General features: G+C 59.7%; 1 protein-coding gene across 3 annotated transcripts; it reads left to right on the plus strand.

The window, feature by feature from the left end:
* The first annotated feature begins 3,667 nt into the window (after window positions 1-3,667).
* MAPK8IP2 (mitogen-activated protein kinase 8 interacting protein 2) lies at window positions 3,668-13,516 on the plus strand. 3 transcript variants are annotated; one of them, XM_087815011.1, is made up of 12 exons: window positions 3,668-3,748; window positions 4,424-4,529; window positions 5,788-6,045; window positions 6,163-6,267; window positions 6,337-7,456; window positions 7,736-7,811; window positions 7,917-8,089; window positions 8,172-8,281; window positions 8,871-8,975; window positions 9,103-9,173; window positions 12,341-12,439; window positions 12,857-13,516. In XM_087815011.1, exons 1-12 carry the CDS (start codon window positions 3,684-3,686, stop codon window positions 12,927-12,929), a joined length of 2,361 nt encoding a protein of 786 aa, XP_087671137.1. In that variant the 5' UTR covers window positions 3,668-3,683; the 3' UTR covers window positions 12,930-13,516. The 3 variants fall into 3 exon arrangements, with proteins under 3 accessions (XP_087671137.1, XP_087671139.1, XP_087671138.1); XM_087815013.1 differs by having other exon boundaries at window positions 6,163-6,263; window positions 6,354-7,456; XM_087815012.1 differs by having other exon boundaries at window positions 6,163-6,256; window positions 6,335-7,456.
* The last annotated feature ends 2,934 nt before the right edge of the window (window positions 13,517-16,450 follow it).

The following is a 16,450-nucleotide window of genomic DNA, read 5'->3' on the forward strand; positions in this document are numbered from 1 at the left end:
TCCTGGGTTTGAATGCTGGCTGTATTACATGAACCTTAAGGATCTAGGTTCCCTTTGGTTTGTTCTGCCCTTACGTCCTTCATTCCCAAGATGAGTGCTCCAACAAGTGCTTCCAGTTTGTAGCCAGCAGGTGTAAGGGAGGGCTGCGTACAAAGATCAGGACCTCTCCCTGGTCAGGCAGACCATTGTCACCACCAACTTCAGTGCACCCTTTGGAGGAACTGGGGAAACCTGACAAGCCATTCTTGCCAGATATTCCTCAGCCTGATACTTCCTGGAATGCTTTGCCAGGATGTTCCCTTTGCACTTATCACAGTAAACAGAAAATTCTCTGGCATTCATATATCAGAGAATGAATTTTTATGAAGGCTCCAGTCCAGTCCTGTTTGGGACTATGACATTAATCCAGTGAGAAGACTTTTGTGAAAGAGTCAATTTTGTTCTGTATTTGATTATCATATAACTGTCTTTGGGCATGTACTTTATATGAAGGAGTCTTTAAGACATTTAGATTTCTGCCCGGCCGGGTGTGGCTCAGCAGTTGAGCATCGACCTGGGATCCAGGCTATCGGGGTTCGATTCCTGGTCAGGGCACATGCCCAGGTTGCGGGCTCGATCAATGACTCTCTCATCATTGATGTTTCTATCTCTCTCTCTCTCCCTCTCCTTTCCTCTCTCTGAAATCAATAATGATATATTTTTTTAAAAAAGTAAAAAAAAAAAGTCATTTAGATTTCAGAGACTGTTGCTATTTCCTAATAGTAACAGTACCTTCAAAACACTTCAATTCATTGTTATAATAATTTTCCCCCTTTATTTTAGAGAGAGGAAAGGATAGGGAAAGAGAAACATCGATTGGTTCCCTCTGGGGATCAAACCTACAACCTGGGTGTGTGCCCTGACCAGGAATCCAACTGGTTCATGGGTCGACCCTCAACCATCTGAGCCACACTGGCCAGGCTGTCATAATAATTTTAATCACTGGCAGAAATCTGTTTTCTGAACTGTGCAACTATTTGTGAGATTTCTTTCTTAAACCAGGATATTTTTTGTACTTTCTTTTAAGGCATAACAATGTTGTAAACCCCATGACTTTGTATTCCTCATACAAACAGATGAGAATATGCCATTTATTTTAACATTCAATTATGCTTGTTTTCTGATGGAAATGATCCAGAAGAGGAGAACCTGTTAATCTCAGGCAAGGGACCTGAAGGGGCAATGAGAAAAGTGTGTGTGTGGGGTGGGGCATGGACTGCAGATCTGTGGCGGTTTTTATAATGTGGCCCTGAATCCTTTGACACCCCTCCCTTTGAGATGTGGAGTCTATAACCTCTCTCTTGAATCTGGATGGGCTTGTGACTGCTTTGACTAATAGGTATAGCAGAAGTGATGCCATGTGACCTCCAAGGCTAGATCAAAAAGGCTGTGCAGCTTCTGGCTGGCCCTCCTGGGACACTCACTCTGGGGAAGCCAGCCATCAGGTGAGAAGTCTGAGTTCCCTGAGACCACTGTGCTCGAAAAGGCAGCATGATGACAAAGACTTAATGCTCAGACCTGGTAGAGCCCGTACGCCCTCTCCATTCATTCATTCATTCATTCATTCATTCATTCATTCACTCAGTCATACATTTGCTGAGCACCTACTTTGTGCCAGGCACTATGATTGGTAGTATCTTGGCTCACCTGCGGCTCTCAGTCATTAGGGAGGGAGACAAACTAATAAATGCCACTCCTAGAAAAACACTCTAATTGAGATAAAATATAGATTGTGGTTGGGGCACAAAACTAGGCGTGATCTGCCCCTGGCCATTCCTTCTGCGCTGGAATGATTGCCACCCAGAGAATGAATGGTGTTTCTCTTCCCAGCAGCAAGAGCCCTGTCTGCCCTGGTTTCTAGGCATCAATCACTCAAGTGCCTTGTCCTTCCCTCAGAAACAATTTTCCACAGAAATAATTTAGACAAATGTCAGGGCACATAAATTCAATCAAGGGGGAAAAAGGATAATTTCACCAAGCTCTTGTTGGAACCCCTGCTTCTTGCTTTAGCCAAATGTACACCAGGTCTGCCTAACCTGTCTTTTTTTTTTTTTAAATCCTTACCTGAGGATATTTTTTCCATTGCTTTTTCAGAGAGAGAGGGAAGGAGACACAGAGAAACTTCAATGTGAGAGAGAGACATCGATTGGTTGCCTCCTGCATGTGCCCTGACCTGGGCCAGGATTGAGCCTGTAACCGTGGTATGTTCCCTTGACTAGAATCGAACCCGGGACCCTTCAGTCTGCAGGCCAGTGCTCTAACCAGTGAGCACACCGGCCGGGGCTGCCTAACCTGTCTTTACCAACCATCCTCAGAGCCGTGGTTGGCCCTTTCCTCACTCCAACGTGACGACCCTGACCAAATCCGAGTCTCGAGTTTGGTTTCAGACGTCGCTTCCCTCACAGCTCGTGCCCTAAACAGTGCCAGTCACACAGTCGGAACTCGAGAAAATTTTCCCAACTGAATGAAAGTCTTGGGTTAGAATTTCACCCAGTGCCCATCAGTACCTCTGTCCAGCCCTGGTGGTCTGCACCACGTACGGAAAGTTCCGTTTAGCCCCAGTCAGCATCCTCCTTGTGGTCCACTCCGAATGCAGCTGGGATCAGCATCCTCAGCAGAGGTCTCTGTTTTCCCCGGTCAGCACCCTGTGTGGGACAGCTCCTCCAGCCCCGATCAGCACCCAAGGGCGGACAGCTCCTCCAGCCCCGATCAGCACCCAAGGGCGGACAGCTCCTCCAGCCCCGATCAGCACCCAAGAGCGGACAGCTCCTTCAGCCTGTTTGGACTCCCCGCCAGCCTCGGCCTGAATCCCCTCGCACCAGGCTTGGGACCCCAACAATTCCGTTCCGGTTCCTCGAGACGTGGGTGCAGCTGCTGGGGCCGCACCCGCGACACGAGCCCCTCCCCGAACCCCAGCGCACCAGACGCTGCGAGCCCAGGCGGCCGCTTCCTCCACCGCCCGCCGCAGGGTCCTGGTGGAGCGCTGTCCCCTCGCCGGTCCCACCTGCGGGCCGCCCGACCCGGCCCCGACCCCGGCCCCGGCCCCGACCCCCATCTCCGCCAAGCCGCTTCTCACCTGCCCCGACCCTTCCGCAGCCCGAGCCTCCCATCCAAACCCTCGCCTCCCCTCCAACCAGAGGGCCCGCCGGCCCCCGCCCCCTCCGCCCCCGGTCCCCTCCCCCTCTCCCCGCCCCCAGTCCCCTCCCCTCTCCGTTCCCTCCCCCGCCCCCTCCCCCCTCCCCCTCCGTCCCCTCCCCCTCCGCCCCCTCCCCTCCCTCTCCGTCCCCTCCCCCGCCCCCTCCCCCCCCTCCGTCCCCTCCCCCTCCGTCCCCTCCCCCTCCCTCTCCGTCCCCTCCCCTCCCCCTCTCCCCGCCCCCAGTCCCCTCCCCTGTCCCCGCCCCCGCCCCCTCCTGTCCCCTCCCCGCCCCTCTCCGTCCCCTCCCCCCGTCCCCTCCCCGCCCCTCCCTCCGATCCTCCGCCCTCCCGCTCCGCGCCGCCGCGGTGTCCTGCGGGTGTCGAGGTGTGTCGGCGGCCGGCGGGGTGTCGCAGGGCGTGTCACGAGGTGAGCGGGGGGGCCGCGGACCGAGGGGGAGCCGCGTGGGGCCGGCGCCGCCCCTCCCCCGCTCGGCCTCTCCCCCGAGAAGATGGCGGACCGCGCGGAGATGTTTTCTCTCTCCACCTTCCACTCGCTGTCGCCGCCCGGCTGCAGGTACCGGCGCCGCCCCGGGCCCTCCCGCCCGCGGCCCCCCGCCCCCGCCCCGGCCCCTCCGCGGCCCGCGCCCCCCGCCCCTTGGGGACCGAGCCGCCCGCCGGGCGGAGGCCTGCGCCCCGACCTCCCGCCCTCGGCTCGGCCTTTCCCTTTCCGTCCTTCCCCCTGCGCCGCCCGCCCGGCGCCCCCGCCGGGCCCCCACTTCCCGCCGGGCCCCGGTGCCGCACCCCTGCCGGGGGCTCCTGGGCGGGGGTCCCGGCCCCGCCTGGGCGCCCCCCGCGCGGGGCGTCCCCGTGGCCTTGCGGGGCCCTGGGGGAGGCCCGGCCTGGCCGTGCGTCCGGCGGGGGAGCTGAGCTCGGGCCTGGGCCTGGCCGGGGGCAGGGCCGGGGGCTGCCCGGCCGGAGAGGAGGACGCAGCGCCGGGCTCTGCCCCGCAGCGCGCCGGGCCCCCGCCCCTCCCCCGCGCTGCGCCGCCCGGCTCCCCGGGCTCGGGCGCGATGGGGGGCTGGGCCTGCGGGGGAGGCCTGGGCGGGGAGGCTGCGGGACGAGCGGCCCCTCTGGGCGGCCTCTGGCGAGAGGAGCGGGGGCTTCCCCGGGACGCACGTCGGGGAGGTGGGGCTGCGGAGCCGGGCCCAGGAGCCGCCGTCCTTGCGCTCTGACCCGGTCTCCTCTCCAGGCCTCCTCAGGACATAAGCCTGGAAGAGTTTGACGACGAAGACCTGTCTGAGATCACCGACGACTGCGGCCTGGGCCTCAGCTATGACTCGGACCACTGCGAGAAGGTGGGGAGGGGCTGGAGCCCAAGACCCTCTGCAGGGAGAGCCTCACGGGCCCTGCTGAGCGCTCGCTCAGGGACTTAGGGTGCGTCTGAGCTCAGCCGGGAAGCAGGAGATGCTCCCTCGTGGCCTTTGGTCTTCCCAGATGTCAAACCTCTTTCTCTAACAGACTGTGGGCCCTTCACCCAGGGTCTCCCCGCAGTCCTTACTTGACCCCCATCAGTGGGCTAGCTTGGAGGAGCGAGCAGAGGTGTGCTCTCTGGGCTCAGAGCCCTTCCCAGCAAATCTGACCCCTTCCCACTCACCTTGTCTCCTTCTCGGCCCTGTCCCCCCCTGCATCTCTGCTCCTGTCTCCGCTCCTGAAACTGTTTCTCCCTTAGCTCCTTCTTTCTTTCTCATCCTGTCTCCACGTTTCTGTTTGCGTTCATTCAAGAACATTTTTGAGCAGCTGCCACGTGGCAAGTGCCAGGGGCCTCCAGGTGCTTGAGAGAACAGGACAGGTGTGGCCCGTGCCCTCAGGAGCTTGTGACCTAGTAGGGAGATAGCCATGTAGGAGCAGGGCTGCCTGGGTGTCAAGGACTGGGTTCTCCCTGAGGACACAAGGTGCAGTGAGGGCGAAGGGAACTCGGACTGAGACTGTCCAGTAGACATGGCCCTTAGGGAGTATGAGCAGGAACTGGGTGGTGGGGGTGGTGGGAGGGAGTGGAAGAGACAAATTGCCCCAGCAGGATTCACTGTGCCAGAGGCCCTGAGGCTGGTGCAAGCTTGATGGCTCCCAGGTGCCAGCTGTCTGTCCCTTCACGCGTTCACTCGCTATTAACCGAGCATCGGTCGTGAGTAGGTCCTGTTCTTGGGTGTGGGGTACACTGAGCTCAGTGAGGACATTCTGCCCTGGCGGGGCTTGCAGCCTGATGGGGGAGACAGACCAGACACTGCTCAGTAATTGTGACTCGTGTCAGGCTTCTGTGAAGGAAAGGGTGGTGTCTGGCGTGATGGGCTCGGAGGCCAGATGCGGCTGGCAGCTGGGCTGGGGCCACTCTGAGAGTCTGTCAGCCAACCTTAGGCGCTCAGATTCTTACCAAGAGCCAGACTGATCCTTATGTATTTTAAGCAGAATTTTTAAAAAAAAACTAACAAGAACTGCTCTGTTGGAAGCAGAGTTACTAGAGGGACTGAGAGCTCCCTGCTTTCCCCTTTTCTGACACCTGGGACCCTGAGTCAGGTCACACCCTCCCCAGCTCTGCCCTGTCCCTCCTTCCTGCAGGACAGCCTCTCCCTGGGGCGTTCGGAGCAGCCGCACCCCATCTGCTCCTTCCAAGATGACTTCCAGGAGTTTGAGATGATTGACGACAACGAGGAGGAGGAAGAGGAGGAGGAGGAGGAGGAGGAGGAGGAGGGAGGGGAGCGGGGGAGGCCGGGCTCAGGAGCCCCCACTCCGGAGCCGCTGACCTGCTCCCCCTCCCTGGAGGAGCCCCGCAAGCACCGCCCCACCACGCTGCACCTGACCGCACTGGGAGCCCAGGTGAGTGCCCGAGCGCCACCCCACCTGCCGCCCAGGACAGCCCCAGGACAGCCCGAGCCCCCCAGCTGGAGCCCCTCCTTAGCGCCGCGTTTGTACCCCCCCCCCCCCCCCCCGCAGGACTCGCTGAACAACAACGGAGGCTTTGCCCCAGAGCCCCCGGCCTCCTGGCCCGAGACAGTGCTGTGCGCGCACCCGCAGGAGCCCCTCCGAGGTGAGCAGGGGGCCAGGGGGCGCAGGGCAGGGGGGGGCAGTGCGCGGCCTGACGAACCCCGCCCTGTACCCCCCGCAGAGCCCCCCGCCCCCCGCCCGCCAGCCGATGCCTGTCCCAGCGCAGCTCAGTCGCCGGTGGGCTCAGGTTGCGACTCTGAAGGGAACCGGCCCGCGGGACCCGCAGCGCCCCAGGAGGCCTCGCCCTCCTCGGACCCCGGCATCGAGGCCGACCTGGGGAGCGGCTCCAGCGGCGCCCGCGGGGCCCGGCGCAGCAGCCAGGAGCTGTCCTCGCCCGGCTCCGACTCGGAGGCGGGGCCCGCGCGCCTGGGGCGCATGATCTCGTCCATCTCCGAGACGGAGTTGGAGCTGAGCAGCAGCAGCGGCCGCTCCTCGCACCTCACCAACTCCATCGAGGAAGCCTCATCGCCCGCCTCGGAGCCTGAGCCCGCGGGCGAGCCCCCGCGCCGCCCCGCCTTTCTCCCCGTGGGCCCCGACGACACCAACAGCGAGTACGAGTCGGGCTCAGAGTCGGAGCCCGACCTCAGCGAAGACGCGGACTCGCCCTGGCTGCTCAGCAACCTCGTGAGCCGCATGATCTCCGAGGGCTCCTCGCCCATCCTCTGCCCCGGCCAGTGTCTGTCCCCCGCAGCGCGGCCGCCCGGGGAGCCCGCGTCGCCGGCCAGCGGGGCCCCGGAGGATGCAGGCGCGGGCGTGGAGCTGGTGGACATGGAGACGCTGTGCGGGCCGCCGCCCCCCGCGCCCCCCGCGCCCCGAGCCGGCCCCGCGCAGCCCGGGCCCTGCCTCTTCCTCAGCAACCCCACGCGTGACACCATCACGCCGCTGTGGGCAGCCCCGGGCCGCACCGCCCGCCCCGGCCGCGCCTGCTCGGCCGCCTGCTCCGAGGACGACGAGGACGACGAGGCCGACGAGGCCGAGGGCGCGCCGGGGGGCAGTGGCGCGCGCCCCGAGGCGCCGCTGGACGCCTCGCTGGTGTACGACGCGGTCAAGTACACGCTGGTGGTCGACGAGCACACGCAGCTGGAGCTGGTGAGCCTGCGGCGCTGCGCCGGCCTGGGCGGGGAGGACAGTGGCGAGGAGGACGGCTCCCCGGGCCCCGAGGGCGCCTCCCCGGACAGCCCCGACCTCACCTTCTCCAAGAAGTTCCTCAACGTCTTCGTCAACAGCACGCCTCGGTCCTCCAGTGAGTTCCAGGTGGGGCAGGGTGGCCCCAGATCCCGGGTGGTCCCCAGGCTCCAGGGCAGCCTGAGAGCCTGGGGATGGTCGCGGGGCCTGGCCCTCTTCTGCTCAGGACAAGGCCCAGGGGTGCCCCCAGTTCCCCCAGGGCCTGGGTAGGGGTGGGGAGGGCCACTCTGCCCCCCTCCCTGACTCAGGACCAGACCTCCTGGGAGGGGAAGGTGGCCAAGCCTGGAGGCCCTTCCCACACCCCTCTGAGTGGCCGTCTCCTGTCTCCGTGTCTCAGGCACGGAGTCCTTTGGCCTTTTTTCCTGTCTGGTCAACGGGGAGGAGAGAGAGCAGACCCATCGGGCCGTCTTCAGGTACAGCTTCCTCTTGTCCTCAGTCTGAAGGCGTGATGGGACACTGGGAGAACACAGGCCAGCAGCCCTCTCCCTCCCCTGACCCCACCTCTTCCCTGGCCACAGATTTATCCCTCGCCACCCTGACGAGCTAGAGCTAGATGTGGACGACCCGGTGCTGGTGGAGGCCGAGGAGGACGACTTCTGGTTCCGCGGCTTCAACATGCGCACCGGGGAGCGTGGGGTCTTCCCTGCCTTCTATGCCCACGCAGTGCCTGGCCCTGCCAAGGACCTGCTGGGTGAGGCCCCCCTCCGAGTGGCATCTTGTCACCTCAGACCCCCCCCCCCACTCCCCTGACCTGGGCTCCTTGTGACCCCCAGGGAGCAAACGGAGCCCCTGCTGGGTGGAGCGCTTCGATGTGCAGTTCCTGGGCTCTGTGGAGGTTCCCTGTCACCAGGGCAATGGCATCCTGTGTGCAGCCATGCAGAAGGTCAGTGTGGAGGTGGGGACACCCCAGCAACCAAGCACGCACAGCCCCTGGAGGGGCCAGACCTCCACGGAGGCTTAGAGGGGACCTAGGTGCCTCAGGGCAGCTCTCACCCTGATTAAGAGGCCTGGGCGGAGCTCGCAGCTGTCCCCCATCACCTTGGGGTCTCTTGGCAGGTTCAGTGGGGCCTCCACCTTCCCTTAGCCCATCTTCTTGTCTGAAAATCCAGACCAGCCTCACTGAGCCGCCTTGGGGTCATCTGCTCACTCATTCATGGATTTAGTGGGCAGTTAGTTACCAGCAGCTCATCTGCCGGTCCTGTGGTTGAACAGGACAGCCCTGTCCCTGAGACCTTCCTGTCCAGGCCATGGGGTCAGGCAGGGAGGGCCTGGGTGGGGGGCCATGTTCCTGGCTATAGGGTTGGAGGGAAGACAGGGAAGGAGTCTGAGTGCAGAGAGGTTACTGGCTGGTGCTGAGACTGAGGAATGGCCAGGGCCCTGGTGCTCTCTCGTGCTCTGGAATCAGCATGGAGACCTGCAGACAAGTCTAAGATGTCCCTTCTCCTCCCGGCTTCTTCCCCCGGCTTCTCCAGATCGCCACGGCCCGGAAACTGACGGTCCACCTGCGTCCCCCTGCCTCCTGTGACCTTGAGATTTCTCTTCGGGGGGTCAAGCTGAGTCTGAGCGGTGGACCTGAGGTGGGTGGGAATGTGGGAGCCGGAGGCACAGGGAGGCTGGGGGCTCTGACAGGGATATCCAGCTGGAGTGGCAGGAGTGACCCCAGGCGACTTCAGTCTGACATCTCTGCCCCTCTGCTCTGTCCAGTTCCAGCACTGCAGCCACTTCTTCCAGATGAAGAACATCTCTTTCTGCGGCTGCCACCCTCGCAACAGCTGGTGAGAGCCTTCCCCCCAGAGCCCCCCAACCCTGAGGGCTTCCCCAGGCTCAGGAGATGCAGATCAAACAGGCTGCTATCTGGTCTGGGGCACAGGCAGGCAGGCAGGCACACAAACAAGTGAGTGCTGGAAGCATTGTGGGGTCTGGTGGACGTCTGCATGGGGCTCCAGTGAGCAGACCTGCGGAGAGGCTTGGGGTCTGGAGTTCAGGGGGCGACTAAAGATCACTCTGCCTGCTCGAAAGACAAGTTGATGATGGGTGGATCTTTCAGGGAGGCAGTTGAGCCCAGGCTGTTGGTGAGGGGCAGTAGGGGTCTCAGGGAGTAGCTAGGTGGGGCTGGAGGGACACGGGGGTACCTGTGCCTCTTTTTTAAAAAATATGTTTTTGTTGATTTCAGAGAGAAGAAGGGAGGAGAGAGAGATAGAAACATCAATGATGAGAGTCATTGATCAGCTGCCTCCTGCATGTCCCCCACTTGGGGGTTGAGCCCACAACCTGGGCCTATGTCCTGACCAGGAATTCAGTTGCGATCTCCTAGATCATAGGTTGACACTCAACCACTGAGCCATTCCGGACAGGCACCTGTGCCCTTCTGACTATGCCAAGGAGCTTATACTTGATTCCATTGGCTGTGGGGCCACAGTGTGACACAGGTTAACAAGTTGGCTCTGGCTGCTGTGCAGAATGGATGGACCTAGGTGTGGGTCAGGTAGCTACTGAGGTTATCCAGCTGCTGTGTCCTGGAGGCGTTTGGGAGGTGGGACAGGCAGGATCTGAACTGAATGCATGTAGCAGCTGCTGTGCCATCTGGGTAATGGTTAGGTAGTAACTACTTGCCCAGTGAAGGGCTGACAGCCTGGAGACCAGTGTTCATCTGCAGGTGCAGGGAGACTGAAGCGACCATTTATCACGCGGGTCTGGAGTGTGGGAGAGGGACCTGGAGGGAAGGTGTCAGTTCCGAGCAGGCAGATGATTGCAGCCAGGAGGGACTGAGGTAGCCAGGCAGAGTGAGAAGTGACAGGTGTGAAGGGGGAGACAGCGCCAGCATTGTCACCAGTGGGTGTGGGATACAGGCTTCCTGCCCAGCCCAACTGCTGCCCACTTAGACCCCATGTCCTAGAGGAAGGAGATGGGAGGAGGTAACCAGAGAGACGGGGCCCACCAGGGGCTCAGGAGGACTCGATGGGCTGTTGGAGGAAGGACATGATGCTGCTGGCGCTGGGCTTGTGGTAGATGCTGGAGCCTGCTCTCCTTGGCCGGGTGTGGTGTCAGCCTCTGGCAGGTCAGAGCCAGTGTGGCTGCCTGACCTCTGAGAGCGGAGAGGGTGCAGTGGTATCTACCATCTGGATGCTGCTTTGAGGGGTGGAGAGCTGGACAGAGTTCCCAGGCTCAGACCAGCCTTGGGGCCAGGGGGCCAAGGACGGCACCAAGCAGAGGGGAGAAAGAATACCCTTATCTCTCAGTAGAGAGAAACTGGCTGCCCAACTTGGGCCTCCAGGCTAGACAGTGACCCAGGTGCGATTCCTGGGTTGCCAGACCAGTGGTTCCAGATCCAGATGTGGAGGCAGTGGGGGAGGGGAGACTTTTCCAATATTTGTTACTTCAGAACTCAGCCCAGACCCCGGGGTGAGGACCACTAATGAGGTCATGCTGGGCGACTGGTTAAAGTGCTTCATTGTGAGGTTGGTGGCAGAGCAGGGGTGTGGGCGTGCTGTGTTTGGATGAGGTAGCGGTGTGCCACTGGAGATCACAGACTGCCGAAGACTGGCTGTGTGTCCTCGGGCAAGTTTCCAACCCTCTCTGTGCCGTAGCTCCCTCATCTCATGGGACTGCTGTGAGGCTCCTGTGAGTGAACAATCCAAAGTGCATGGTGCTTGGTGAGCAGCACCTAAGTGTTGGTGACTGAATGAAAGTTTTTGTTGTTGTTAATCGTCATTGAGGATATTTTTTCCATTGCTCTTTAGTGAGAGTGGAAGGGGGGGGGAGAGAGAGAGAAAGGAACACTGATGTGAGAAAGACTCATGGATTGGTTGCCTCCCACACACACCCTGACCAGGAGGTGGGGAGCAACCCTGCAACCCAGGTAGGTGCCCTTGACTGGGAATCGAACCCGCTACTGTTTGGTGCAAAGGCTGGTGCTCTAACCACTGAGCAACACCGGCCAGGGCTGAATGAGATTTTTTTAAAAACATCACCTGCAGCCGTGTGGAGCTGAATTGGTCAGGGACCTGAGACTTCAGGCAGGGAGATTTTTTTTTTAGTTTGTTTTTATTGATTTCAAAGAGGGGAAGGGAGAGGGAGAGAGATAGAAACATCAATGATGAGAGAGAGTCATTGACCGGCTTCCCCTGCATGCTCCCCACTGGGGATCGAGCCCCAAACCCGGGCTTGTGCCCTCACGGGGCTCAACCACTGAGCCATGCTGGCCAGGCCTGAATGAGATTTTTGACCAGGGCATTTGAAACAAGACTGTGATGTGTTCTTGGACAACATGAATATGTTGTGCTGGCCATGATACTGTCACGTGGTTCCCATCTGGAGGGACCACAGAACCCCAGTTCAACTGATGTGGATGGGATTGGCCACAGTTGGGGTGGGTCTCAAGTCTCGTGCTGCAGGACTGTCTGAACAATAATTTTCATTGGTGTCTTGGGGGAGGAGAAAAGCAGAAATGAGACAGTTGGCAGGGACTAGATGAATGACAGCGCAAGGTTCTGCTCCAGGAAGAGAGTTTTGCAGATGAGCCCCCCATTGGAGCTCAGAGAGCAGCTGTGTTTACAGGACCCCAGGTGGGGCTGGGCAGGCTCAGGGGACACAGCCAGGCATAAGTCAGCTGAGACGAGCTTCCAGAAGACGGGTGAGGCCTTGCTGTGGTCTGTGACCCAAGACTGGCTGCATGTGGGGGTCATAGCGCTGGCTCCAAGAAGGAAACAGCAGCTGGACGCCCCTGACATGGAGAAGTTAACATGGATCATAACTCCTCAGAGGTGCCTGTGCTGGGGCTGGACCTGAAAGGTGCCTTCGAATCCTTAAGTTGTGTGACCCACACACTTCTCCTGTCCCCACCCTCTGCCGGAGCCCTTGGTGGCTGCCTTTTCTGTCTAGATCACTGGGGGCCTGAGGTGCGTGGCCACCCTCTGATGCCCTGACACTGACCCCTCTGTAGCTATTTCGGCTTCATCACAAAACACCCTCTGCTGAGCCGCTTTGCCTGCCACGTCTTTGTCTCCCAGGAGTCGATGAGGCCTGTGGCCCAGAGTGTGGGGTGAGTGGGGTCAGAGGGATAAGGGTGGGACCAGCAGAGAGAGGTGGCTGGGGGCCAAGCAGGCATAAGAGTGCTTGTGGGTGAGCCAGGCGGAGAGATGGGCTGGGAGATAAGGTTTGGGGGACTTGGGGACAAGGGAGTGGGGGTGCAGAGTTTGGGCAGATGTGAGAGGGAAGGTCAGATGAGAAGCAATAAGGTGGGTGGGAACTTGGGGCAGGAAGTGGGGGGGGAGATCTTGGCAGTGGGAAGGTGCAGGCACATTGCCTAGGTGGGGTGTTGGGGTGGGAATGGAGCATGAGGCCTGTAGTGACCAAGACAGCTGAGGAGTGACCTCTGGGGGTGACAGGCAGGCCCAGGCAGGTGGGAGGGAAGCCGAGGCCAGCCCTGAGTGGTGGGTGGCTGGCGCTGTCTCCCCAGCCGCGCCTTCCTGGAGTACTACCAGGAGCACTTGGAGTATGCCTGCCCCACAGAGGACATCTACCTGGAGTAGCCGCCCACCACACTCCCGCTCCAGGTGCAGCTGGGGCTGGGGTATCCCAGAGGCCACGCGGCTTTGTCAAGGACTGGATTGGGGGCACGTGGGACCTGCTGTCCAGGGAGTCTTGGGGGCTCTCCTTGCTCAGCAGGGGCTGCGGGAGGGAGAGCCATGTCCCCCCCCCTCGTTTTCCATCTGATCTTCTTTCTCTCTGTGTGCCTCCTCTTCTCTGTCTGTCTCTGCCCCCTGTGCCTGCAAACTCTGCCCTCTGCTCTTTTCTCTGGGGTCAGAGCTGGGAGGGGTGTGGAGGAAGGTGAGGCTCTAGGTGACGGGTGATATCAGGCTCCCAGGTGGCCCCTCCTACCCCTCCCCAGTGATTTAAAAGGAATTTTAATTTTTATAGTGAATCTCAAGGGGTCACCCCATCCTTGACCACAGGGACAAAGAGAGGGACTCCCACCCCACCCCACCCCACGCGGGGCTTGGGGGGACGCAGGGAGGTATTTCCCCAGAAGGGCCTTAGGGACACTTGGTGTGGTTCTTGAGGCTCACCCCTAGCCCCAGACTTTGCTCGGAGAAGGGTGCCCTGCCCCATGCCCCGCCACACCAGCGTCTGCTTTGCCACTGCAAACTCCCCGCCATCCAGCACCTCAATAAACTCTCTGCTTGGTGTGACCCTGTCTATTTCTGGGGGGAACACAAAATGGGCCGGGGGCCCAGGTGCTACCCATGGCAGTGGGCTCCAGTACCCCCGGTTGATGGAAACACGAGGAGCCTTAGCCATCAGTACTCTCCGAAATCATGCCAGGGGTCTCTGTGGTGCCACACTGGGCCCCTGGGGATTGTTCCTGATACAGTTGATCAGCCGGAGAGATGGGGTGCTGGTTACACACATTGGAGTGCCAGGCTGGGGAGTGGGCATGCCAGGGGAGCTGCAGGGCTCAGATCAGTGTGTGTGCATGTCATGAGTGTGTGTGGGAGAGGGCAGCGGTCAGTCTACTTAGATCTTAAAATTGGTCTTTTAAAAATTCTGCGCAGAGAACCAGAGGAAAAGAGCTGACCATTTTTCACTGTGCCCTTAGGTTTTTGTAGATGACGCTTCCTGGAGAAAGGGCTTCCTTGGCCCCTCACCCTGTGAGCCCCACTCTCAGGTGCTGAGGTCAGCAGGCTCCTCACCAGGAGGACATGTCCCCAGAGGGGGCTGGGGCTCAGAGGGACCCAGGGCTCTGCCTCAGTGTCTCCAGGAAGCGGTACCCTGTCCTTCACCGCAAACACTCAGCATCCGTCCTGCGGGTTGGCAGGGACCATGTGTCATCCCCCTCGCCTCCAGTCCACGTTTGCTGGGATTGGGTTAGTGTACAGTATAGTATTCTGTATCAGTGACCATTCTATAGTCACAACCAACCTATGGAAACTGCCTCTGGGTACTTAACCAAGAAGGAACTTATGGTGAGGGTGTCGGGGCTCCCAGAGTGGGGAAGAAGGCAAGAAAAGGGTACCTCAGAGGTGGGGGGGCAGAGGACTGGACACCCTTCCCTGCTCTGTGGGTCCCCATGCCCTAGAGATCACTTCTGGGCTGGGGCTGACTATCCCTCCTGGCAGAATTGGGTGCTCCTGAGGACAGCAGGCTCTGGACACTCAGCATCTAATGCGGCTGCTCCTTCCTTATTGCTGAGTGTTTACAAGTGATGACAGTGTTACTGCTCTTGCTGTGGAACCCTGGGCCCCGCCACCCCCAAACTGCTCCCTCGGTCAGGGCCCTGCCTGCCTGCTTAGGTGACACCCTCAACTCTCTCTACCTTGGGTCCCTTCTCCTGAGACACCTGAGGAGGGGGGCTCAGTTCTCTCTCCTCACTGTGGGGGGCATGCCTTTGGCCCCATGGCTGTGATCACCCTGTGGAGCGGTCTTCACACAAAGGGGGCTGGGGGGGGGTCCCCTCTGCTATGACTGCTCCTGCACCAGGTCTTGGGGCAGTGTGGGGACAGGACTCACTGGACATGGGAAGGCAGCGTCCAGGGTGCAAAACAAGGATGGGATTAGAGCCGAGTTGAACACCCATGATTCGCATGGACACAGAGGTGGTGTGGTTGCACACCCCGCTCGCTGCGTTGCCTGCCTCCGACTGAGATGTGGACATTGTCTGGGGTGCTTTAACAAGCACGCACTAATTTTGTAATTGAAAACATTGGGAGAAGAGGCAAATTTAGATACTATTCCATGGAAACGTCCCCTTTTGCTCCCCCTTCTGGTCACTTGTGGGAGAGGCGAGCCTAGGAATGAGCTGGGAGGGTGCCTTGGGTCCCTTCCTGACACACCTGCAGGGACCCACAGCACCAACATGTCTGTCTGTCCGTCTGTTCCCACTTGGCTCCTTCCAGAGGACACAGGGCCTGAGGAAGCCCTGGCCTGGGGAGAGGACGATCTCAGGCTTCCAGGAAAAGGGGCTGATTTTCAAATCAACAGCAAAGAAAGGGAAGGGTGTCTGGGGCCATGATAAGAGTGTGTATAAATGTGCATGCTTGTGTGCATGTGAGTGTGGGTGTGTGCACACGCCTGTGAATGCATGTGCGCACGTGTCTGTGAATGCAGGTGTGTGCACACATCTGTGTGGGTGTGTGCATGACTGTGGGTGTGGGTGTATGGCGTGTGCACGTGTCTGTGCACACACAGAAGTGCCTGCACAAGGAGGGTGCATTGCACTAACACAGCTGAAAACAAACATCTCTGCTCCCAGAAGTATCATAGCAAAACCTAGGTGCAACGGGAGTGTGGGAAGACCCGCTTCCCTCCAACCACGGGTGCAGATGTGAGCTTGAACTCGGGACAAAGTCTCAGCGGACAGGGGAGCCTCCTGCCTGGTTCAGTTATCTTCCCCCCACTAGTGATTACAGTTTTGTGGGAACAAGCCCTCTTCCTCTGTGGCATTCATCACAGTTAAATTTTTATTTGTATTGAAGTATAAAATACACACGATATGATAAAGTGCACGTATCTTAAGTGTGTAGCTTGATTGCTTTTTACATGTCTGCAACCCCCAGTCAAGATGAGGAACATTGGAAGCACACAAAGGTTCCTTCATGCCCCTTCCCAGGCAGAATCCACACTCCCCACCTGCAGGCTTCTGTCACTGAAAATCCACCTGTGTCAGACCCCAGGGTCGATGCTCATCTTCTGTGCTAGATAAGGGGGCACCATGGAGCGGGGATGGGTCCCCTCTGGTGACTGTGCCCCAGCACTGTGCATGGCCCTGGGTGGCAAATAAATGTGTGAACTAACAAAGTGAAGCTCACTACCCAGGTGGGGCTGCAGGCCTGCAGAAGATGCCTGCAGGCTGTGTGGGGTGCAAGCATTCATTTAGTTCTTGCTGAGTTGTTAGTCTTGGGAAGCGATGCTCAGACTGTGCCCCTGCTTCAGTTCCTCTGTCCTTAGCCTGAAACTAAGGCACCTGGCAGGGACCCAGGCCCCACTGGAAGAGAAGCTGCAGGTGGCAGGTGGTGCGCATGACCAACCCATGAGGACCAGCGCCTCTGCTCAG

Source organism: Miniopterus natalensis, chromosome 2 (genome assembly GCF_054644295.1).
Source record: "Miniopterus natalensis isolate mMinNat1 chromosome 2, mMinNat1.hap1, whole genome shotgun sequence".
NCBI classification, from domain to species: Eukaryota; Metazoa; Chordata; class Mammalia; order Chiroptera; family Miniopteridae; genus Miniopterus; species Miniopterus natalensis.